Source organism: Pipistrellus kuhlii, unplaced genomic scaffold (assembly GCF_014108245.1).
Source record: "Pipistrellus kuhlii isolate mPipKuh1 unplaced genomic scaffold, mPipKuh1.p scaffold_m20_p_7, whole genome shotgun sequence".
NCBI classification, from domain to species: Eukaryota; Metazoa; Chordata; class Mammalia; order Chiroptera; family Vespertilionidae; genus Pipistrellus; species Pipistrellus kuhlii.
In genome coordinates this window covers 288,217-311,315 of record NW_023425573.1, presented here as the reverse complement: position 1 = coordinate 311,315, position 23,099 = coordinate 288,217, and the positions used below count along the sequence as shown (strand labels likewise).

The window sequence follows — 23,099 nt, the reverse complement described above, 5'->3', positions numbered from 1 at the left end:
AATCACCTTCCATGGCCCCGGAGGCAGGGAAATGGACCACAGGCCTCTTCTGGAGGCCCTGGAGCTCAAAGGCCGGGCTCTCTGGCACGTGATGATGGGAGGGATTCCTGCGGTCCCTGCTGGGGACACCTCTCCTCCCCCGCTGTGTGTGTGTGTGTGTGTGTGTGTGTGTGAATACCGCTCTCCCGGGGCTCCAGCCTGGAATCCACGCCGGGCCACGGCCTCCGCTCCCACGCTCAGCTCAGCGCCGCTCGGCTCAGCGGGCCTCAGCAGAGACCGCTCTCCGGAGAAGCCTCTACCCCCAGCCTCCTCCGGCAGCTGCCCTCAGCCCTGCCCTGAAGCCCTGCACCAACCACAGCGAGCGATAGCAGTAATGATAAGCAAGGGCACACAGCACGGCCTGCGTGCAGGACTGGGTTGTATCCGTTTCCCACTTTTCACCCGTGAGCAAAACGAAGCCCAGGCAGATCAGGTAAGCTGTCCACAGCCACACAGGCTGTGAGAGCCGGAGTCCGGATCCAAACGCAGGCAATGCGGCCGCAGAGCCTGTGTTCTGGATCCCCGTGCCACACCACCTTATGACAGGTCCTGGATCCGGGAAGTTAAAGCTCCTGAAACTCCACCCACGCCGTCATCCACGCAGCCCGGAGCCCCCGCGGCAGGCCAGGCCCCCGGATTCTGCAACACTGAACATCCCTTTCACCTCTGGACAGGCGGCCCCTGCGAACATCACAGTCAGGGGGCGCCCGCTGCCTCTGAGCAAGCAGGCCCCTCCGCCGAGGCGGGGGACACTCCTGTCCACTCATTCACTGAGCAGCAGTGAGGGCCCACTGAGTGCCAGGCCATTCACTGAGCAACAGTGAGGGCCCACTGAGTGCCAGGCCATTCACTGAGCAGCAGTGAGGGCCCACTGAGTGCCAGGCTGTTCACTGAACAGTGAGGGCCCACTGAGTGCCAGGCCGTTCACTGAGCAGCAGTGAGGGCCCACTGAGTGCCAGGCTGTTCACTGAACAGTGAGGGCCCACTGAGTGCCAGGCTGTTCACTGAACAGTGAGGGCCCACTGAGTGCCAGGCTGTTCACTGAACAGTGAGGGCCCACTGATGCCAGGCGGATGGCGAAGGAGGCCTCCAAAAGGAGCCTTTTGGTCCTTAGAAACTTGAGCTGCCTGCAGTCTGCCCTCGCTCCCACCTGCTGCAGTCTGTCCCTACTGTCTCGGCCTTTGGGGAGCCTTGCCAAGGAGGGCTCTGTCTGGCCTGAAAGATCTCCCCGGGAGATTTCTGCGCTTCCTCGGCCTCCAGATCCAGAGAAGTAAAGACTCCAAGGAGATGTCCCGTCCCGAGGGGCTGAGGAATTGGAACATGGGACTCCAGGGGCCCTGGCTTAGGGCCTGTCCCAGGTCTCCCTCACCACTGCCCTCATAACCTCACCAAATAACCAGCTCGTCAACTTTCTCCTAGGGCCGTGGTCAGCAAACTGCGGCTCGCGGGCCACATGCGGCTCTCTGGCTCTTCCACAAAGTACCACGGCCTGGGGAAGTCTATGTTGAAGACGTGGCGTTAGAAGTTTAAGTTTAAACAATGTGGCTCTCCAAAGAAACTTCAGTCGTTGTGCTGTTGGTATTTGGCTCTGTGGACGGATGAGTTTGCTGACCACGGTCCTATGGTAACACTCTCTGCCGCCACCCTCTTCACCACGGCCCAGAGAATCCTCGAGGCTGGACCCCACGCTGCACCTCCAGGCTCTCTCCACAGCCACCCTTCCGTGCACATCACTTCCTGTGCCAGGCGCGGAGCTGAGCACCTCGCCATCGGGGTCTCCTCTCATCCCCATTGTCACTCTGGGAGGTGGAACGTTAACCGCATTTCACAGATGCAGACTCGAAGGCTCAGAACAAGGTCACTCAGCCAGCAAGCTTGGGAGTGGGGCTCAAGCCTGTCTGACAGAATATTCTTTGATCCGAACTCACAGGTGCGTCCCATGCCTTTGTGCACGCTCTCCCCTGTGCCTAACGAGGTCTCTGTCCCTTTTCCTTCCTGCGGAGTTCCTCCTCAGCCTTCAAACCCACCCCAAGCGGCACCTCCCCAGGAAGCTTCCTCCACTCCGACAGTTCGACAGTTCGTGTGCACTGTCTCTGCCTGACACCCCCTCTGCACTTTGCAGAAACCCTCTCTCCGCTCCCCTTTCCCTCCCCCTAGCCCACACTTCCCAGCTTCCTGAGGGGCTGGGGGTCCAGGCCCCACGCCATGCCCCCTGCACCCGCTATGTCCCCCTAGTGTCAATGCCAAGAAGGCTTTTAAGTAAACAACCGGGGGCCTCATGTGCCCACACACGCACCCCCCAGCCCCTGGGAAGGGGCTTCTCCCTGTGCCCACCCCCCTCCTGACCACTCCTCTCTGCTCAACCAGCACGGCTGTTTCTGGGAGGCTCAGCCGGTGATTAGGGCCCTAATCAGCAGGACTTCCTGCCAGCCACTGCCAGAGGTGGGGGCAGGGCCGCGAGGGAAGCAAGGTCAATCCAAGGTGAAGTCTGAAGCCGGGAGCAGGGGAGGCTCCTGCAGGGAGATGGATGAACTCGCGGACTTCCAGCCCAGAGTCTCCCCGGCCCTTGGCCTTGTAGGTAAGGCCACTGAGGCACAGTGAGGAAAGGGACTCATCCAGAGTCCTGGGCCACAGGGACACATGCTCTCTCACCCTTCCCTGAAGCCTTCTGCCCTCCCCTCCACCCCCACCCCAGCACCAAGCCCCATGTGCCGACCCCATAGACTGACGGCTCCCCTTAAAGTAGGGGTGTCGAACTCAATCAGAGAAGGGGCCAAAATCTAAAATCTAGCCTAAATCGCGGACTGAATGGTTTACTGAACAGTCATAAACTGTCATTGTGATGGAAACGCAGTGGAGTGCAGTGATGACAGCGCGGTGCGGGCCACATTGCAAGGCCTGGCGGGACGGATTTGGCCCGCGGGCCTTGTGTTTGACACATGTGCCTTAAAGGGTTATGACAGACCAGAGGATCGCCCGGGTCCGGTCAAGGTGAAGGGTTAACGGTGAGCCCCTCCTCTACGGGAGCAACGGCCCAGAAATGGAGCAGAGGTGAGCAGGGACTGCGGAGGGGAAGCAGCATGGGGCAGGGCCGGCCGAGCTCAGGAACCCTTCCCAGCTGTCATCAGCAGCAGCAGCCCGAGCCCATTCTTTCTCCGGGAAAAAGCTGATGCCTTTTGCAGCTGCCGCTGGGTGGGCCAGGGGTCCGGAAGTGGAGCTTACCCTGACCTGACCCCGAGTGAGCCCAGCCTCCCTGGGTGGGAGCGAGGCCCAGGCGGGGAGCGCAGCTTAAGCAAACCTTGAGGGCTGGCCCTGCTGCTAACGAGGACTGTCAGGGGCTCCGGGAAGCAGGGGACTCCAGAGAGAGCAGGGGCCTGAGCTGGAGAGGGAGTGTGGCCACGGGTTCGAAGCTTTCCGATACAGCGTGCAGGAAGGGCTGGCCGCCGCTCTCCCACACCTCCTGCCAACAGGCGAAGGAACTACAGGTGCAGCAAGGAGACGCAGATTAGACTTCAGAGAGACCCGAAGGGTCCTTGCAGCAGACTTTTGGCAATCCCACTTTAAAATATAGATCCCACCCCTATGAGTCTAGTCCATGGTCAAGAGCAGCCTGCCTGGAGGCCAGGGCAGGTCCCTGCCGGGCACAGGAGTCTCCAATCCTCTCATCGTGGGATCCAAGAAGGGGAGCTTGGACTGGTTTATAAGAAAGAATGCATCTTGTTTACAGTGATACAACTCTCTCAGAGTCCTCCATAAACATCTGCTCCCTGGGCAGACAAGGCCTCTGGAGGTTCCCTTAGCTCCCTGCTCCCCCCCCTCCCCCACCCCAGTCAGAGAGAGGGGGGGGGGGGAGAGAGAGAGAGAGAGAGAGAGAGAGAGAGAGAGGAGGGAATTCTGTTCTCTGGGCTCTGATGCTATGACCCACCATCTCCTCTGCTCTCCGGTCCCATAATCCTCCTGTTTTACGAGAGGAACAACCGCGATAAGACAGAAGCAGGGGGCTCCTGGGAGAACACACACCGCCGCCATCACCCACAGTAATAACAACCACCGTCATTTATTGAGCACTTACTGTGTGCCAGGCACTGTTCAAAGCGTTCTAAATACACTAGCTCACGGAGCCTCTCTGCCGCCCTGGGAAGCAGATACTGTCATTACCCCGTTTACGGCGGGGGACAGCGGCTCAGAGAGGCTCAGTCACTTGCCGAGGCCACACAGGGCCGTCCTGCCTCCAGAGTCACCCTTCCCGCCTCTCTCTCGATCGCTCCGTGAAAAGCCCTGTTTCCCGGTCTAGCCAGCCCTCCCCAGGCCCTGCCTAAACCCCTCGCCTCTCTTCCCTCCTTCGTCCGTCGATTCCTGCTGAGCAGCATTCTGCCAGGGAGGCAAAAGGCACGGGCCTGCCCTCAAGGAGCCTGTCACCCAGCTACACACAGGCGTCCTGCCAGGTTCAGGAAAACAGAGGGGTCCCCTGTTCTCTGCTGGAGAAAGCCTGGGAAGGGGACCCGGATGTAGGACTGGGACCCTCCCCTTGGGAAGAAGAACAGGATTCCCAAAACCCCTCTGTCCCCACTAACTCCGACACCCCGCCCTCCCGGACCAGTCCCTCCTGCCTCCCAGAGCGTCCAGCTGCAGGCTTCAGGCCCTAAAAAGGCAGGGATCACAGCCAGCCCGGCCCTGGCTGGGGCACACCACGCCCAGCCCACACCAGCTCCAGCCCCGCGGAGACCGGCACCCTCCCGGAGGAAAACCAAGGTGCAGACAAGCAGGAAGAGGGCCAAAACACCAAACTGGAGACAGCCACCCGGCCCCGCTGTGCCTGCCGTGCTGGGAAAGTGCCGCGGGCTGTTTGCAGGGAGGACGGAGTGGCTGGTGTGACCCTGCATAATGGAGGGGCACCCAGGAGGCGGGCATGGCCACCAGGTTGGCAGTGCGGCCGCCCCCACCGCCCTCGTTCCAGCTCAGCGGTGCCCACACCTCTGCATGCCTAATAGCTCTGAACGCTAGGAGCCGGGGCCGTGGGGGTACGGCGCTGGGGACAGAGTCCGGCTCCCGTATCCCAAACCGCGCTCCCTCTCCGCACGCCACACCCATCTCTGATCTGCTTTCCTCAGAGTCCAGCAGCTGGGAGGGAGGCCTCTCCTGCCGGACCCCTCTGCCGTCCCTCAGTCCACAGCCCTCAGCGTGGCCTCGGTGCCCGTTCTGGGGTGAAGGAGACTTAGGGCCCAGAAAGAAGCCGAGAGCCAGGATCGCCTGCAGCTGAGAGCCTTTGTTGCCTGCCCCCTATCCCCCACCCCACCCACTCGGGACTGCTCCGACCTCCACTTCTCCATATCCAGCCTCCCCTTGTCCTGCCCCACCACCCGGCCATCGCTCCGAGTCTCTGCGGGACCGGAGTGAACAAGTTCTAACTCAGCAGCCCCACCTGGTCCCTGGCTCAGGACAGGGGCCTGGAGTTAGACACGGGAAAGGACTTCCTCCCTGACTGGAGGAGGGGCTGATGGGGTGGCCTCAGACCCTCACTCTCTCTAGTAAGGGGGAAAGGGGTCACGGGCATGGGCTGGAGGGAACCCAAAGGCCCACCTTGACACTCCCAGCCTGGGAAACCCAAGCCAGCGGAGGCTGGGTACAGGAATCTTTAATGCCAACACACATACACACACGTAAAAACACGCATGTGCACACACATGCACACATGTTCCTACACATGCGCTCACGCGCACACGCGCTCACATGCACATACACATGCTCACACACATACACACACTCTCACACATACACACACGCTCTCACACATACACACACGCTCATGCACACACACATCACGCACATTCACACACTTGCACACACATACACACACACTCGCACGCACGCACGCACGCACGCACACCCACCTAGGAAAACAGGTCTGGAGAGCAGGGGGTGAGGCGGCCTGCACCTCCCCTGCTCCCCTGAGAGGCCTGGAGAACGCACTCTTGGTTCCTACCCGCACCCCCCCACCCCGCTGCTAGTTACACAACCACTTCAGCTGCCCCAACAACACTGTTGTTCACACATTCGGAAACTGAGGCTTAAAGAAGAATTGCCCCTGAGTTCTTCTGCATCCTGGGTCCTGGCACTGCCCTCTGCCTGCCCTATCCAGGCAGGCCTGGAGGCCCCTCTTTGGGGGTGCGCAAACTGGGCGGGGGTTCCCGCTGCCCACCCTGGAAGCAGCCCGCCCCCTCCCCATCCTGGCACGTGGCTCTGAGTTGGCCGCTCAGCGGGGGGACGGGCTGTGATTCAGGGCGTCGGGCTGACCCAGAGTGCCACGCAGCCCGCAGGCCTGTCCAGATCCTGTGGGGTTAACCAGCGGGGCAAGGCCGGGAGCAGGACAAGAGTAATCGGAAGAAACGCAGGATCTTTGCAGGAAGCAGCTGGGGCAGACCGGTGGATGGTTGAGCAATGGGTGAGGGCAGGGAGCGGGTTCTCTGTTCCTCAACCCTGGCGGCCCTGCCCTGCAAGGTCCTCGCCCGCACCCACCCAGGCCAGAGGCCACCCCCCTCTGCTCCCCAATCCGAGTGTCAGAGAATTTCCCAGCTCCGAGAATCCCAGGACCTCGGCATCCCAAGAGACCTTCAAGGTCATCCCTTCTAACCACATCCCAACTCAGGAATTCTTCTGAGCTGTTCCCCAGTCTCTGTCTGCACTCCCCCCAAGCCGGGAAGCTCACTACCTTACAAGGCAGCCAGCCCTGCTCTCGCCGGCGCGCCAGGCTTGTTAGAAAGCCCTTCGGTACACGGGCGCCGAGCTTCCTTCACCAACACAAGTCCATTCGCCCCTCGGCTTTCTGTTCCTACCTCACAAGAAACGGAACCGAGAGTTCCCAAACCCCAAGGCCGACGCGAAGAGGGCCACCCAGTGGGAACCTCAGCTCTGAGCTCAGCGGCACCCCAGCCCAGCTCCCCTCCGCCTGGCCACCGGCACCCTGGGTTTGTCACGCTGGGCACCACAGGTTCCGGGGAGACTCCGCTGGCGCTCTGAGGAAAGTGGAGTGTGAAAAAGTACAGGATGAGGGAGGGGGAGGACAAGGGTTCAAGGGCAGGGGTCCCCAGTTGCCTCCTCCACCACCGATCACAGTCCGGCTGTCAGCACTGGCGATCCTGTTAGACTTTCTGAGGCCCACCCCCCATCCCCCCCAGCCCCGTCCCTCCATGGACAGCAGAGTCAAGGCCAACCCCACATAGGAACCCAGCCCCGGGCCCTCTCGGAGCCCTCCCACCCGCTTCCCAGCCAGGGCTGGGTCCAGGTCCGCCCTTCCACGCCCTGGCCCAGGGGGTGGGGCGGAGGTGGCTCAGCTATAGCCAGTGCTGAGGTCCTGGGGGACAGTGAGGGTGGGGGAGACAGAAGCCGCTGCCAGCTGGCAGGGGTAAGAGCAGCTTAAGGCCAGCTCAGAGCCACAATGGTCCCCACCCCACCCAGGCAGCTCCAGGAAGGGGCCAGGCAGGGACTCAATGGGAGAGAGTGCGCCCTCCACACCCTCCTGACCCTCCTGGCTTGGCGTGGCCACAAGGAACAGGCCCTGGGGCTTCCAGAAGACGCCCCTGTCCCCAGAGAACCTACACGCAGCTCCAACTCCCCCTCCCGGCTTCACCCACCGCCGCCCATCCTGCCCGCCCCTCCCCAGCACCCATCCTGTCCTCTGACCCGCTGCACCCCCCGCAGGGAGCCCAGCCTGGGAGCACAGCAGGCTCTCCTGGCCCCTCGGCCACTCCCCTCCCAGTTTCCTCCTGTAGGACACATCTGGGCAGGCAGTCCTGGCCCTGGTCCTGACCCGGGGGTGAGGGACGGACAGGGATTAGCTCTCTCTGGGTTCTCCAGCTTGGGAGGGGGAGACAAGCAGGGCACCGTGGGATCAGGGGTGGGGGGAAGGAAGGAGAGGGGAGCGAGAGGCAGCTGTGTGTGTCTGTTCATTAACCACCTGGATTAGCCATTTATGCCCAGAGCGGTGAGGACGGAGCAGATTGCTGATTGGAGGAGGGTGCAGGGGGCACTCATGCCAGGCTGTGCCCATGGGCAAGGGAGCATGGACCCAAGCAGAGGGGGTGCTTTTTAACTCCAGCCTTTCTGGGCCTGCCAGGCCCTCCCTGCCGGCCATGGCCAGCCCGTGGGAGAGGAGAGATGGGAGGGAGAAGAACCCCAAGGAGCAGAAAGGGGCCCCGTACCAGCTCCCGAGGTGGCAGGGAGAGAAAGCAGGAGGGAACACGCCTGCTCTCCTCCGGGGCCTCTTCCCTGGGCATCCCCGAGCCTCTCCCCCCGCATCCCCGGGACAGCCGGCAGCTGGGAAGAGAAGGCTGGAGACCAAGTCCTCCACACACCCCCTTTCCCGGCAGACGTGTCCCTGCCCACTCCCCTCATGGGCCCAGCAGCCACCGACACCAGTCACTACCCCAGCAAACAAAACTCCTCCTAGCTGGCCTCTCTCCCTCAGGGCATGGACAGCCGCACCCCAAACATGCCCACAAAAATCTGACAGGTTGGCCTGAGGGGCTAGCCTAGCCCACAGACATGTGACCAGGGCGGCTGGCCTCCTCCTCTCCGAGTTTCCACCCCATCAGCCATCAATCAGATCAGCGGTCCTGACAGCATCTGGGGGGACAGCCCAGCAGCACACGCACCCCCACACTCACCTTTCTGGCCGAAGAGCCCCAGGGTGGGGTGGGTCTAGGCTCAGGGGACAGGGCGGTGGGCAGTGACGGGGCAGCAGCTGTGGCTGGCAAGAAGCTGGTTGCCAAGAGGAAGGCGTGAGTGAGCCTTGTGTCCAGGTGGGGAGCAGGCACGGGGAGCAGAGCTGGCCCCAGGGCCACCGCTGGGAGCAACTGAGCGAGGGCGCTGCTCGCCCAGATCCCTCCCCTGGCGGTGGCTGGCGGGCAAGCACGCACCGCCTCCTTCCCGGAGCCGCCAGCAGCCCGCCCCTCGGCCGCCTCCTTTAACCCCTGCAGCGCTCACACCCGGCCCGGCCAGCCTGGCAGCAGCAGGGCACAGGCGGCCAGGAGCAGGGCAAGCCCAGCAGCCTCCCCGGGGACCAGCAGGGAGGGGCCAGAGGGCTGTGGGGCAGAAATAGGGAAAAGGGGCAGGACCCCATGGGAGAGACGCAGCTGCACAGAAATGGCCAAAGGGCTGCTGGGTGGGCAGGGATGTTTGGTGAGATGATGATAGTAACGATGATGATGATGATGATGATGATGACGACAAACACGACCCTCACCTTCTACAGAGCACTCATTTTGTGGCTGAGGACCGAGAATCTCATTGATCGTGTTTCTTTTTGAAAGCGCCCCAACTGGGGATTGAACTCACAACCCAGGTCTGTGCCCTGACCAGGAATGAAACTGGCAACCCTCTGATGCACAGGATAATGCTCCAACCCACTGAGCCACCCTGGCTGGGCTAGAATCTCACTTCTGAACCTGTTTTCTCCTCATGGACACTTGTGACTGTACAAGCCAAAGTGATGTGAATTGAACTCTGATTAATAAGATGCACGCTTCCATTCCCTCTGAACGCATCAAAAAATAAGATGAGTTGAAACGGGAGAAAGCAAATGTGCCCAAGTGTTCGTTACAGAATCCACGGTGTTTACCATAAATCCTTTCAACATTTTTTTTTTTTAATGTACAAATGGTTTTATAATTTAAAAGGTTGGGGGAAATGCGATTTGAGAAGTTCGGAGTGCCATCTAAATGACAAGAGTGAAGATGCGGATAGGGTTACGGGGAGGGGAAGGGAAGCTCATTTGCTGCCCCCCTGATGCATGCCAGGCTCTTAAGCCATTTCTCTCTCACCGAATCTGGGAGTCACCTGCCACGTTAGCTGAAGAAGGTGACCTTGGAGCAGTGAGGTGACTTGTCCAAGACAACACAGGCTGGTAGAGAGTGGGAGCCCTTCAGAGACTGCAAGGTCCTTCTTTCCCGCCCCCGCCCCCCCGGCCCACCTCCTTGTGAGGTCTTGGGCCAGGGAACTGACCTATGGGCCTCAGTTTCCCCTAACTGTACAATGAGATTGGAGCCAAGGTTATTCAGGATCTTTTTTCACTTCTAACACTCACCGATGTTATTAATTTAACCAAACCACTCCCCAGGCTTCAGGTTTCCAAAGAATAAAGTGCCAGGGGAGGGGCCCAGAGGGGCAGGCATCTGGGGGACCGGCGTCACAGGGGAGATGGTCAGCATGTTCGAGAGCTGCTCCCCGGCCCCATCGGGAACAGGGAGACCCTGAGGCTGGCTGGGAGAGGGGCACTGCCCAGGACCGCGTGTGGAGAAGGTGGAAGCAGAGGGTCGTTATACGCACCTCTCCCACCAGAGCCAGATGACGCCATCCCCTCCCAGGAAGCCTGGGCTCCCAGCGCCCCAAATTCTGGCATCACAGAACCTAGCAGCCCTGACGGCAGCCTCGGTCTGTGAGCGGGGGGAGGGGGCACTGCCAGAGCTGGAAGGAGCGAGGCCCCACAGAATTCCCCTCCGAGGCGGTTGGACTAAGTAAGGAGACCTGGCCCAGGCCTCCCGGACCCTGTCCAGCCCTCCTCAGCCCCGACTCTGGGGCAAAGGTGACTCCTAACAGGCTTCTCCTGCCTAACCCCACAGCACTGCAGCCCCAGGGCTGCTCTTGGGCTGGATCAGTCGTAGTCAGAGGAGGGAAGTGAGTAAGGACTTCACGTCAGCAATCTAGGCTCCCCTTGAGGTGGGTAGCGAGTCTGTTATGAAAATAAAAGGTGCCCCTTTTGGGTTACAGCACAGCAGAAGTGTCATCCTCTCCAACTCTTCCCAACCCTCACCCGCTGTCATCCCGATGGACATCAAATACCCCCTGCTCCACACACACACACACACACACACACACACACACACACGCCACCCCTGCTCCCGGCCATCCGGTCCCAGCTCTGTGACAGGGCATCCAGGCCCCCTGTGATTGGCACTGCCTCTTGAGTTTACTCATGAGTGCTCAGAGCTCAACTCAAAAGCCACACCCTTCATGGGTCCTTCAGCCATCCCGGTTGGTAGGCACCCTCCCCTCTGAGCACTCCTGGCTCTTGCTCATCTACTGATGCCAAGATACACACTCACTGGTGCACTTCTGTGTGTCCCATTCATTGAGGGAAGATTCCTTATCTCTCTTCCTTTCCTAGTTTGCCCAGTGCCTCGCACAGGGTTGACTCATAACAGATTCTCAACAAAGGTGAAATGAATGAGTGAAGGGTGATGAGATGGACAGATGGGCGACGGGTAAAAAATGGGATAGAGGGGCACTTATAATGCTTAATTCTGCAAAAGGTTGCACCAAGATCGTTGTTGGCAGACTTTTATCCTCAAAGCTATATAATCACAGACAGAAAACTGTCCATGCTAAGACACAGGGCCATTAGATACACGATGTCCCAGGTGCATCCCACCCACCCAGGTCAGTAGCGGGTCCAGGGGACTCTGAGACACACCCTTCTCCAGCTGCTCTCAGGCAGGCTTTGGTGGTGAAATGCTCCACCCCACCACATCCCCACCCCAACGTCACCCCCTCTTTCCCAGCACCTGGGCACAGAACCATGGATTCAGCAAGTCTCCAGAAACCACACAGGCAGGAAATCAAGGAGCTGGAGGGTTTCAAAGGAGAGGAGCAGCCTTCCCTTTATTTCCAGGAACTGTCCCACAAATGGTCATCCACCCCCGGTCTCCCCAGTGTCTGTCCCAACATCACTTACACACACGCACACACAGTGAGAACTGCTTTGTGCAGACGCCTGTTCGGCCCCTTTTCTCTCCGCTCCCCACTCCTCCTCCTCCCAGCCAATGGAGGCCCAGCATTCCCAGGGTTTCCCATCTCCCGTCCCCCAGTCCCCTCGAGCCAGCCCAGACCCCTTTCCCTCCTCTCTCCCTCCCTCTCTCCTTCCCTCCCAGCCCCATGTGCAGCACTGCACATCTGGTTCCAGTTGTGGTTGGTCCGTTCAGGGGTAGGCCTGGGGGTTTCTCATAAAACTGAATAACACCAGTGTTGGAGCCCAGTGGAGCGGGGGATGGGAGGGCGGGAGGCCTGTGGGGCAGAGGGAGAGAAGGCGGCAGCAGGAGGCACGGAGACACACAGAACCCAACGGGAGCAGGGCAGTGCCTGGCATCCAGGGAGCAGTCAATGGATGCCTGTTCACAGGAGACAGAAGCTGGAGGAACAGAGGGCAGGAGCACCAGGAGGAGAGAGAGTGGGACACAGAGGGGGTCAGACACAGGGGCCCGGAAGGAGGAAAGAGACAGAACTGAGGGTGGGGGCGGCTGCGGAGCCACACAGAGGCCACTGAGAAACGCAGGCAAAGTGAATGGTGCGTGCCGGGGCCAGGGGCCGAGTGAAGCCCTTCGTTGGAAAATGAGGGGACCCAACAGAAAGGAGGACAGAGGGACACAGAGAGACAGAGAAGGACAAAGAGAGTCCAGAGAAAGACGGCCCAGGAGTGTGGAAGCCAGATTTCTCTGGCCACCCAGCCCCCACAGTAGGGGGTAAGGATTGACCTGGAACAGCTCTCCTCTCTTCCTTCATTTTTTTAAAAAATTGATTTCTGAGGGAAAGAAAGAAGGAGAGAGAGATAGAAACATCCATGATGAGAGACAATCATTGATCGGCTGCTTCCTGCACACCCCCTACTGGGGATGGAGCCAGCAAACCGGCCTGTGTCCTGACCGGGAATCAAGCCAGGGACCTTTCAGCTGTGGGCCGATGCTATATCCACTGAGCCACACAAGCTGGGACCCCTTCATCTTATTCTCACCATTATTTAAGTGCCTGCCCTGCACCGGACCTTTCCCGCGTGCTCTTCCTCGCAGGCCCCCATGAACACTTGGGAAGTGGCTCTGACTCTTTTGCAGCCTCAGAGGCAGGCTCTCAGCACCTCAGTGATTCACCCCAATTCACAGCAGCTGGTGAAAGCACAGGATTGGAACCCACATCTTCCAACTCAAGACTGTGTCACCACATGACACAACTGGGAATTCCGGGCCTCAGGGCTCCCTCTGGAGGGCATCGTGTCATGTGACCTACACCCTCCAGGGGACAGGTTCCCGGGTTTTTACACAACTAAGGGGAAGTTCCTCTGAGCTGGGCTAAGAGTTGACCAGAAGCACTCACCTTCCTGGGATGGGGGAGGGGAGGCCTCCAGGAGAGTGGCAGGGGCCACCCCTCTAGTGCCCTTGGCCCCACTCCCTTCCTCCCTCTCCACACAGAGAAAGCAGGGCCACATGCCCAGGTACCCCGGAGGGAGGCCCTGGGCCTCCGAATCCTGCTGAACACAACACAGGTAGGTGGGATCCAGACCCTGGGGGGGGGGGGGGGGGGTCACCGAAGGCTTGGGTCAATGTCTATGCATCTGGGTTGCATCCTCCCCCTTCTGACCACGGCCCTCCCACACACCCCCAGACAGATGATTGGGGCCTTTCCCCAGGATGCTCTCTTCCCAGGGTGGGGGTCACACCCTGGGACCTTCCTGACCAGGGCTTCCCCAGAGCAGACTCCAGAAGCCACGACCACCCTGCTGTCCCAGAGTCCCCCTTCCCTCCCTTCCTGAGGCTGGACTCCACAGCCCGGGTCACTGGTCACTTCCCTTCCTATTCGTCATGGTCATCACGGTCCAAGCTGGACTGAGGCTGGAGCAGGGGCACCTCCTTCTTACCACCAGCGTCCCCTACTCACATCTCATTTGCACACATTTCCATTATCTCTCAAAGTGCAGAAAGAGGCTCCACTCTCCTCCCCCCCCCCCCATCCAGCCCCTTGTCACACACTCCCCCAGGGGCCTCCTCCATCCCACCTTCCTCCTCTCAGACCTGCACCCTGGTCTGAGGGCAGAGGACCAGAAGACAGGAAAGCAGGGGAAAACAGCCTGCGAACAGCTTGTTTCTGAGACACCTGCTGGCCCGCCCTCCTCTGCGCCTGCCTCAGTTTCCAGGCAGGATTCTTCTCAGGCCAACCCCAATGCTGACCGCTGGCTTCCGCCTGGATCTTTTCAGAGGGCCATGGACCTGCCTCACAGAGCCACATCCACCACCCTGACCCCGATACTATAAGGCTCCTGGACTGGACAGTCCAGGAATCCCCCAGACCTGCCTCTCTGGGTTTCAGGATGGTGCTGGCAGGAACGGTGATGACATGCTTGAAGACGAAAGTGGATTCCTCGGGGTGTTGATTAATAGATCAGTGTCAACTTCCTGACTTGCCAAAGGGCTCCATCCTCTGCCCTGGCTTGTCCAACATCCTTATCAGTAACTTACGTGAAGAATGGAGATTTACCAAGTACACAAAGGGGGGTGGGGGGAGGGAGGCAGAAAGAAGAGCTAAGATGCTGAAATGCATTGACATGCAAAACTGACTTTACACACAGGCTAAAATTAATAAGGGAACATTTCTCTTGGGGTTAAGTCCTGAACTAAAGTTCAAAAGTTATTTTAAAACACACACACACACACACAGAATAAATAATAGTTCATGTAGGGGAAGCTCTAAGATTTCATGAAAACAGAAATTTAGTTCTGTTTTCTGTATCCTGCAGTAGGATACAGCTTCCCCCTGCTGAACACAACAGTGTTCAGTAAGTGTACTTTGGGTTATATTAATAAAGGTATAGAACCCAGACCAAAGGAGGTGCACTTTATTCCATCTTGCTCAGACATCATCAGAAATGTGTCCTCTTCTGTACTATATAAATCAAAGGACACCCAGAGGAGGACAGCAGTAAACACTCAGTAAATATTTGTGGAATAGAAACACAAGGAAGGTTAAAGAAATTGGGCCCGATTTTATTCCAGATGATAAAGAGAGGACACAGCAGGCATCATCAAATAGATGATAAACTGTTTGGGAAAGTGAGCCAGGGACTATTCTATTGCCATATGCACCTCCACTGTCTCTCTGCCCCTTCATCTGTGAATTCCTTGGAGTCTGGTACTATTTCCCATTTATCTCTGAGTGTCAAAGAAGCAGAAACAGCGCGAAGCTGAGCAGCTGCTAAGGGCAGGACAGCAACCTGAGGAGGCCAGGCCTGTGGTGCGGTCAGTGGGGCATATGCTGGGCCCAGCGAGAGAGCTGACCTTTACCTGAGCCGGCCGCAGGCCGGAGGAAACAAGGAGCTGGGCCAGTGGCAGAACTTTTGGCTCCCCACACACTGCCCCAGGCTGGCTTGCGTGCTTTTCAAAACAGCCCTCCCCACTGCCCAGGAGCCCTGAGGGGGACTGGCCCCAGCCAGGCCCCATGCCCAAAGATTGGAGCTGCCCACTGGCTCAACTCCCCCTACACCTTGAGTTCCTCCCTACCCTCCCATCCCCTCATGGCCTTCTCCCACCTCCTCACTCTGTAGTGTATCTGCTTCCCTTCCCGGCACCCTTCAATCTACTGCTCATCTCACCCTTCCTCTTCCGTAACATCTAACCTCATTCCTCCCATGCTCCTCAGGAGAGTTTCTCCTGGCCCTGTGCTCGGTGGCAATGAGCTGACAAAATTTCACCACCCACCCTCTCCCAGAGCACCTGCAGGATTGGAGAGGGCTGAAGATTCCCTCCTGAGGACTCAGATTTCACCCCACAGACAGTAACTAACAGCCATCACTTTGCTCCACCTTGCAATGAGGTGCTATTCCTCCCGGGTCCGAGACTCGCAGAGACCTGGTCCCATCCTCCCAAAGCCCAGGAGCTGAGGAGAGAAAATCCAGGCTTTGGAATTGCCTACCACGTCTGAAGCCTGGCCAGCCCACCCACTGCCTGTGTGACCTCGGCGAAGTGACTTAACCGCTCTGAGCGCAGAGTCTAGCACAGAGCAGCTCTCCATGCTCCCTCCATGCTCTGCCCACATCCTATTCCTTCAAAGAAGCCATCACCCCCTCCCACCCCACAGTCACGGCTCACCTGACCTTTCTATGTGTCTCTTTGGCCCTGTTTAATAAACACTCAGATTTCCTGAGTTTACTGTGCCCGGCACTGTTCTTGGACCTTTATGGATGTTCCCTCATTTTCACCTGCTAACAACCCTGTGGATAGTGACCATAACTAACCCCATTTTCTAGATGAGAAAACTGAAGTTCAGAGACCTCAGCCGATTGCCACTCCACTGAAGCACATGGGACCTCGGGCCTGGCTAGTCTGCACCCCGTCCGATGCAGGGCTGTCCTTGGGCCTGGCAGAAGCTCAGCCAGCCTTGCACTCCACAGCCCTCAGGTCCCCCATCCCCACACCCCCGCACCAAGAGCTCCCGCCCGCCCAGCGTGGAAACCTGCCTTCTGGGCTCCTGGTTCTGCTTCAGCAAGCACATCCCTTCAGAGTGCATCCAAACCTCTCTCTCCCTCTCTCTCTCTCTCTCTCTCTCTCTCTCTCTCTCTCTCTCACACACACACACACACACACACACACACACACATGCACGCAAGCTCACAAGCTCCCAGAGTAGTTGCTTCACAGGCTGGACAGTCCCAGCTCTTTCACAGTTTCTGGATCTTCCCACATTCCAGGTGTTCCTCTGGGCCTGGTCCGTTTCCAGCTGGGCCTCCCTCCCTCATTCATTCACCCTTTCACTCAGCAAACGCGCTGTGAGCGCCTGCCGTGGGCAGGCTGCGTGCTGGGCAGCGGGTGGAACATGAGCAAAGCCAGACGGAGCAGAGCGCCTGCCCTCAAGGAGGGCAGAAGAGGAAAGAGACACCAAACCAACAATACAAACACATGAGGCCGGCTGAGTCCTGTGAAGGGAAAGAACCATGTGCTGGAGGGAGGGAGGGAGGGAGGAAGGAGGAGGGAGGGAGGGAGGGAGGAAGGGAGGGAGAGGAGGGAGGAAGGAGGGAGAGGGGAGGGAAGGAGGGAGGGAGGGAGGGAGGAAGGGAGGGGAGGAGGGAAGGGAGGGGGAGGGAGGGAGGGAGGGAGGGCTTCAAGCCTAACCAACTAGCACTTGTGTGCCAGGCCCTGTGACAAAGCCGCACACGCACTCACTCCCCCTCACATGGCCCTGGGAGTACGTGTCATCCTAACCTGCTCTTGTCCACTGAAGAGGCTCCCACATGAGAGGGAAGTCACTGCCCCAACTCAGTAATAATAAGACAGCAAAGTGGTGGTGACAGGACTGAATCCCAGTCCGTACTTCCAACCGCTAGGCCGTCTTACCTCCAGGAGGCTCAGAGAGAGATCCTTAAGGCTCGGTTCCCAAACCAATGAGCCACACGCGTGCCGGCGGCAGCCCGCCCCTGTGGGAGGCGGCGGCCCACCTGGCATGCCCGGGCCCTCACGCTGCGCTCCTAGCTGTGCACCCCGGTGTCACGTCGGCTTCACCACGATGGCACTCACCCCGACTCCAGAACCCCCCATCTGCTCTCTCCCTGAGGTCGCCTTCAGACCTTTGGCCTTGACCCTGGTCAGCTCCAAGGTGGCCGGAGGGGCTGTGAGCAGAGTGAGTAGGGCCTGTGGCCCGCCCCTCGCACAGGGCTTGCCTGAGACATGCTCGAGGAGGTGAGGGGCAGGAGGGCTCCACACTCCGGGACACAGCCACCCCCGGCTCTCCTGGGGCCGCTCCGTCAGGGCTCACCACATGCCGACAAGAACTGGAGCGGCCCAGCGCACTGCCCTCCTTGTCATGCTGTGGACACTGAGGACCAGGGAGGCCCAGGGTCCCCAAAAGGAGGAGCTCAGCAGGGTCAGCCCAAGAAACCAGGTGTCCAGCTCCCACCCAGTGCCCAGCCCCCGGGGAGCCGGCATGGGCCTCGCCCGCACTGGGAGGGACGCAGGAGCCCGTCCACTCCACCACGAAGGAAGAAGGAGCGCTCTGGGCGGTGAGGGCCCTCGCGTCCGGGTGAAGGATGCTCCCGGAGAGACGACCAGAGGCCGCGGCGGGAAGATGAGCAGGCGAAGGGCCGCAGCGGCAGCCCCTTCCTCTGGGTGCCCCTCCCCAGGGACCCCGGAGACGGCTGTGGCGGGAACACCGTGTTCAGGCTGTGAGTCTTGGCTCCAGCACCCTCGCTGGCCGAGCTCCAGCTGCCTGTTTAGTAATGTACAGCCAATCGGCATGAACCGCAGATTCCAACAAAAAAAGTTTGGTGGTTGTGCTGTTGTTGTTGTGTGTTTCTTCCCCCTCCTTCTTCTTCTTCTTCCAGTAGTCGATGGTGATTATAAAAAAACAAGTCTTGACTGGCAGGCATCTAGGGCAATCTCAGCTTGCCCAGAATACGGGATCCTGGCAGACCCCACCTGCCGCTGCCCAGGCGCCAGAGTGCCCACTCCCACCTCCATCCTCCTGGCCATGCCCTGGGCCTGCTAGCCCAGGGCGGCAGCCATCCTGGCACCTGGGAGCTCCAGGGAGGCCCAGAAGGATGTAAGATGTGCTGGCAGGGGCAGAGGGAGGGCAGGTAGGGACCCCTCTAAATGAGCCCGGTGCTTCCTAGGAATTCCCTTCCCGTCCGGTTGGCATTGGGAGCAGAAGGTGGAGCTGGGGTGGCCTACACAGAGGCAAGGACCCAAGTCCAGAAGGAGATGGCCAGCTCTCTCGGGCAGAAGTGGGGGGGGAAGCAAGGATCCTGAGGCTCCTGGGGCCCCGCTCCCCTCTGGCGGACAGTCAGGATTCATGCTGGGAGCGAGGCGCTCAACAGCAGAGCCCTCACAGGAGGGCCATTAAGACAAGACGTGGGGCTCAGTGCTGGAAGAAGCAGCATAGTGAACAGACAGGCCCTGAGCTGTCTGGGGTGGGCCCGGGGGAAAAAGCCTGAGAGACTTTCCTCACCTCCCAGCCAGGCACTGCCAGGAATATGAACAAAAAGCAGTGCAACATGGTGGCCAGAGCCGCCAGGGGCCAGGGGCCCGGATCCTTAGGGCTCCACCGGGCTCCGTGGTGACCCTGGGCCTATCTTGTGCCCACCCCGGGCTTCTATCCCATCCCCATGAGAGGAGTCAGCTGGGGTCTCCCCTCCTGCCTGGGGTTCCCAGCCAGAGAGGGGCTGCCAAGGCCAGATGTGAGACAGGACAGAGGGGTCCGTAATCATGCTGGTGGTGGCCACGGGTTATCACTCGTCCAGTTCTCAGTGTGTCCTAGGCACAAGGTTTTCCCCCAGTGACTGCGAGGCAGGTACTATGATTATCATCATCACAGAGAGGAGACTGAGGCTCAGAGAGGTGAAGTAACCTGCCCAAGGTCACAAGGCTAGTGAGCGCTACGGGTAGGTCTTGGAACTTTTTACCATGCAGCCTTGGAGACTGCAATCCAGGGGAGTGGCCCCAATGCCAAGAGCCCCCCGTGAGGCCCCGCACATCCGCCTGCTGTCCCCGTGCCCCCATCCAGCCTCCCGGACTCTCATCACGCCTGGCAGGGTCATCAGCCTCCCCTCAGTCATTACTTCCCTCCCCTCCCTAAGCCCCGGGGCTTCCTGCCTCCCCCAGGCAAGGGCACACATAGACACAGACACACCATCATGCACACTGACTCATACACACTGATACCCACACACTCCACACAAGCAAATGCGCACGCGCGCGCACAACACACACACACACACACACACACACACACTTGCCTCTGTCTTTGCGCACAAACTCCCATGCTTAAAAAGCCCTAAAGCCGAGATCAGTTTGGCTCAGTGGATAGAGCGTCGGCCTGTGAACTAGAAGGTCCCGGGTTCGATTCTGGTCAAGGGCACGTACCTTGGTTGCAGGCACATCCCCAGTGGGAGGTGTGCAAGAGGCAGCTGATAGATGATTCTCTCTCATCAATGTTCCTAACTCTCTATCTCTCTCCTTTCCTCTCTGTAAAAAAATTAATAAAATATATTAAATAAATAAATAAATAAAGAGCCCTAAAGATCTACACTGACACACACACACACACACACTTGTACCCGCACAGGCACATGCCCTTACACACATTTACACATGGATCCATGCACACTCACACGCGCACACTCCCATGCGTGCACACAGGCTCACACACATAGGCACATGCGTGACCTCCAGCCTGGGAGATTTACGCAGACGCCCGCGGGTGGTCCGGGCAGGCAGAGCCGGACAGGTGTCTGCCATGCTCCCGGGGTGGTTGGTCCGAAGGCAGAGGCTGCCGGCTAATAATACCGCGGCGCATTCCTGGCCGAGATAAGCGGCCCCAGGCATCCTCGGCACGCTCGGCCCGGTGTCTCACCCCTGTGGATTCCACCCGCCCGCAGCGCCGTCCAGAGGAGCCGGACTCCGGCGCCGCCAGTTCAGACACCTTGGCCCGGGGCCTGCCTGCTCCCCTCCATTCTGCGTCTCCCTCTCCAGGGACCCCAGGCCCACTGTGGGCCTCGGTTTCCCTTCAGAGACATCCACACAAGAAAGACAGGAGGTCTGGGTTCGGGCTGAGAAGTGGGCCAAAGTACAACCTGTCCCTCCTGCATTCCAGCCCCTCCAGGCTGGGCAAACACACGCCCTCCGTGGCCTCTGCTAGTAAACACAGACCTGGGGAGCTCCAGAAGCCCTCCTGCTAGGGAGCGGCCCTTTAACGCAGCTCCTCATGCTGTGCGGACCCCCAACCTTAACATTATTTTCATTGCTACTTCATCACTGTAATTGCGCTGCTGTTAATGAATCGTAATGTAAATATCTGTGTTTTCCGATGGTCTTAAGCTCTACAGCAGTGGTTCTCAACCTGTGGGTTGAGGGGGGTGGGGAGTGAGGGAGTGAGGGAGGGTGGGGAGGGAGGGAGAGGAGGGAGGGAAGGAGACACGATGGTGGGCCCTGAGATACCAAAAGGCAAGAGGCAGCAGGGAGAGCTGTGGTCGTACACAGAGGCAAGGAGCTGGAAATGAAAGTCCTGTAGGACCTGGGTGACCCCAGGCAGCCCTCACATCAGTCTCTTTCCCTCCTTGTAACCCAGTCCATGTTCTAGGGCCACAGTTCTAAAGTCTGTGCACACACACACTTGAGCACACACACACACACATGCACATACACATACCTCACACCTAACTCTCAAGGGTGCCCCCTCAGTCACTGAGGTCAAGAGCTGCTGGCATTTCTCCCAGAACAGGAGCCGTGAGAAGGGCCGTAGCTTCCCCAAAGGTGCACAGATCGCAGGGAGAATGCGGGAGAGGACCCAGGGACTCAGGCCGGGAGACAATCCCACAGCCGGCAGATCTGAGCGCGAGGCCTCGGAAGGAAGCAAGGCGAGGGGGGAGAGGAAGGCCACAGGTCTCAGGAACTCTGGCCACAGCTTTCCCAGCCCCAGGAACATGGGGTCAGGGAGGATCCGAAAAGCATCCCAAGCCTGAGTCCAACGGAGCCCGCCCAGAGAGGGCAGGACCTTGGCTGGCAATGAAAGCAGAGGGCACCGGGGCACAGGGGTGGGGCCACCATGGGGAGTGCAGCTGAGAGAGGGGTTGTGTCCCACGAAGCCGTGGCCACCCCCCGCCAGCTACCCCACAAGGCAGCGGTACTCCCCAGAGCGTGTGACCCCACGGCCAGCCCCTTTGGCCAGCTCCTCCGGCCCTGCCCTCTGGCCCCTGCTCTGAGCAAGCCAGGCCGCCTTACATGGACATCTGAGGGACCTGGTGTTTATCAGAGGAGGCACTGAGGAGACAGGCACATGAGCTTCCCCTTACCCTGCCAACTTCACCGCCAGGTGCCAGTGTCTCCTTCCAAAGCCCCATTCCTTCCCGGGGACAAGGCGACGGGAAGGGCAGGCCAAGGCCAGAGAGGAGACGCTGAGAGGGAGAGGGCCGCTGGGCTCTGGTGTGACAGCTGGCCGGACAGGGCACGATGCAGGGAGAGGAGAGGGGCAGCACTAAGGGAAGGGAGATCCCGGGTCATCAGTTACCGGTGAAAAGACAGGCAATGACATGCGTAGATGCATGGCTGTTGCAGAAATGGAGAGGCTAGAGCACAGTTTCCAAGTTCATCTGCTTGAGTCAAACCAACCAACTGAAACAGGACATTTTTGAGACAATCAGAGAAGATGGAACACAGACGAGGTATTAGCTGCTCTAAAGAAAGGATTATTAATTACGTTGAGAGTGATAATGGTATTATGGTAATGTTCACGTTAAAAGCCCTTATCTAGGAATGATACGCACTGAAGTATTTGCAGTGAAGTGATATAATGTCTGAGAGTGGCTATAAAAACACGCCGGCAAAAAAAGGGGGGGGGGGGCGAGTGTGGAGCACAGATGAATGAAAAACGGCAAAAAGCTGATAGCGGTGGAGGCAGGGGTGGGGACAAAGAACAGTGTACTATTCTTGCTATTTCTGCATGTTTTAAGTCTCCCATAATAAAGACTTTACAGGCCAGCCAGCACGGCTCAGTGGCTGAGCATCAACCTACGAATCTGGTCACAGTTCAGTTCCCGGTCAGGGCAGGTGCCTGGGTTGTGGGCTCCATCCCCAGTGTGGGGCGTGCAGGAGGCAGTGATTCTCTCTCGTCTAGCAAGCAGCTAGACTGATGTTTCTTTCTCTCTCTCTTTTCCTCTTTGAAATCAATAAAAGTATATTTTAAAAATAAAGAAAGCATTTACTAAAGAGAAATAAATAAAAAAAAATAGAAGGGGGTGTGGCCCGTCTCATCGTGTTTCCTAGCGTGTGGTACACAAGAGGACTTAACTGGAAGCATGCCTCAACAGTTTTGTTTTATTATTTTTGCACTTAGGAAGGAATTAAGAACATATAATTGTAGATTAAGCCCATAAACTCAATCATTAGAATGAGTAAAAGGTTAAAAAAGCAAATGGTGGTTTTTTTTTGTTTGTTTTAATGAAGTAATAGCGTAGGATGGTGATGACGGACACGGTAGAGGGAGAATGAATCCGCCTGACAACAGTTGGGAAAGCAGCAAGCTCCCCCCATTCTCCCTGCAAGGAAACGGACACCCCGTCCCACACGGAGTCACCGCCCTCAGCGCACACAGCCGCCCTGAGACACCAGCCACCGGGGCTGTGGCGGGCGGCGGGCCGGCCTGGACAGTGATGGCGGTGAGTCTAACGGCGCTTACCTAAGGCTGCGCACTTCCGTTATCTCCAATCCTCCCACAGCCCTCCCAGGTGGACAGCATCGTGCCCATTTTACAGATGGGGAAAC

The 23,099-nt window shown here is 58.8% G+C and overlaps 1 protein-coding gene across 6 annotated transcripts in view; it reads right to left on the bottom strand.

The window, feature by feature from the left end:
- TNS1 (tensin 1) overlaps nt 1–23,099 on the bottom strand; it is a 221,014-nt gene that overhangs the window by 121,045 nt on the left and 76,870 nt on the right. For 2 of the 6 annotated variants that reach the window (XM_036422221.2, XM_045575828.1), the window contains exon 1: nt 8,703–8,902. The exons of 3 other annotated variants lie outside the window; for them this stretch is intronic. Coding sequence is in view for 1 of the 3 variants with exons in the window: in XM_036422219.2 (XP_036278112.1) it covers nt 5,174–5,183; nt 8,429–8,430 (12 nt within the window). In the remaining 2 variants the exon portion in view is untranslated. Of the gene's footprint in view, nt 1–5,173; nt 5,184–8,428; nt 8,485–8,702; nt 8,903–23,099 lie in introns of those variants that run through there. One more of the 6 variants, XM_036422219.2, reaches the window with a different exon arrangement.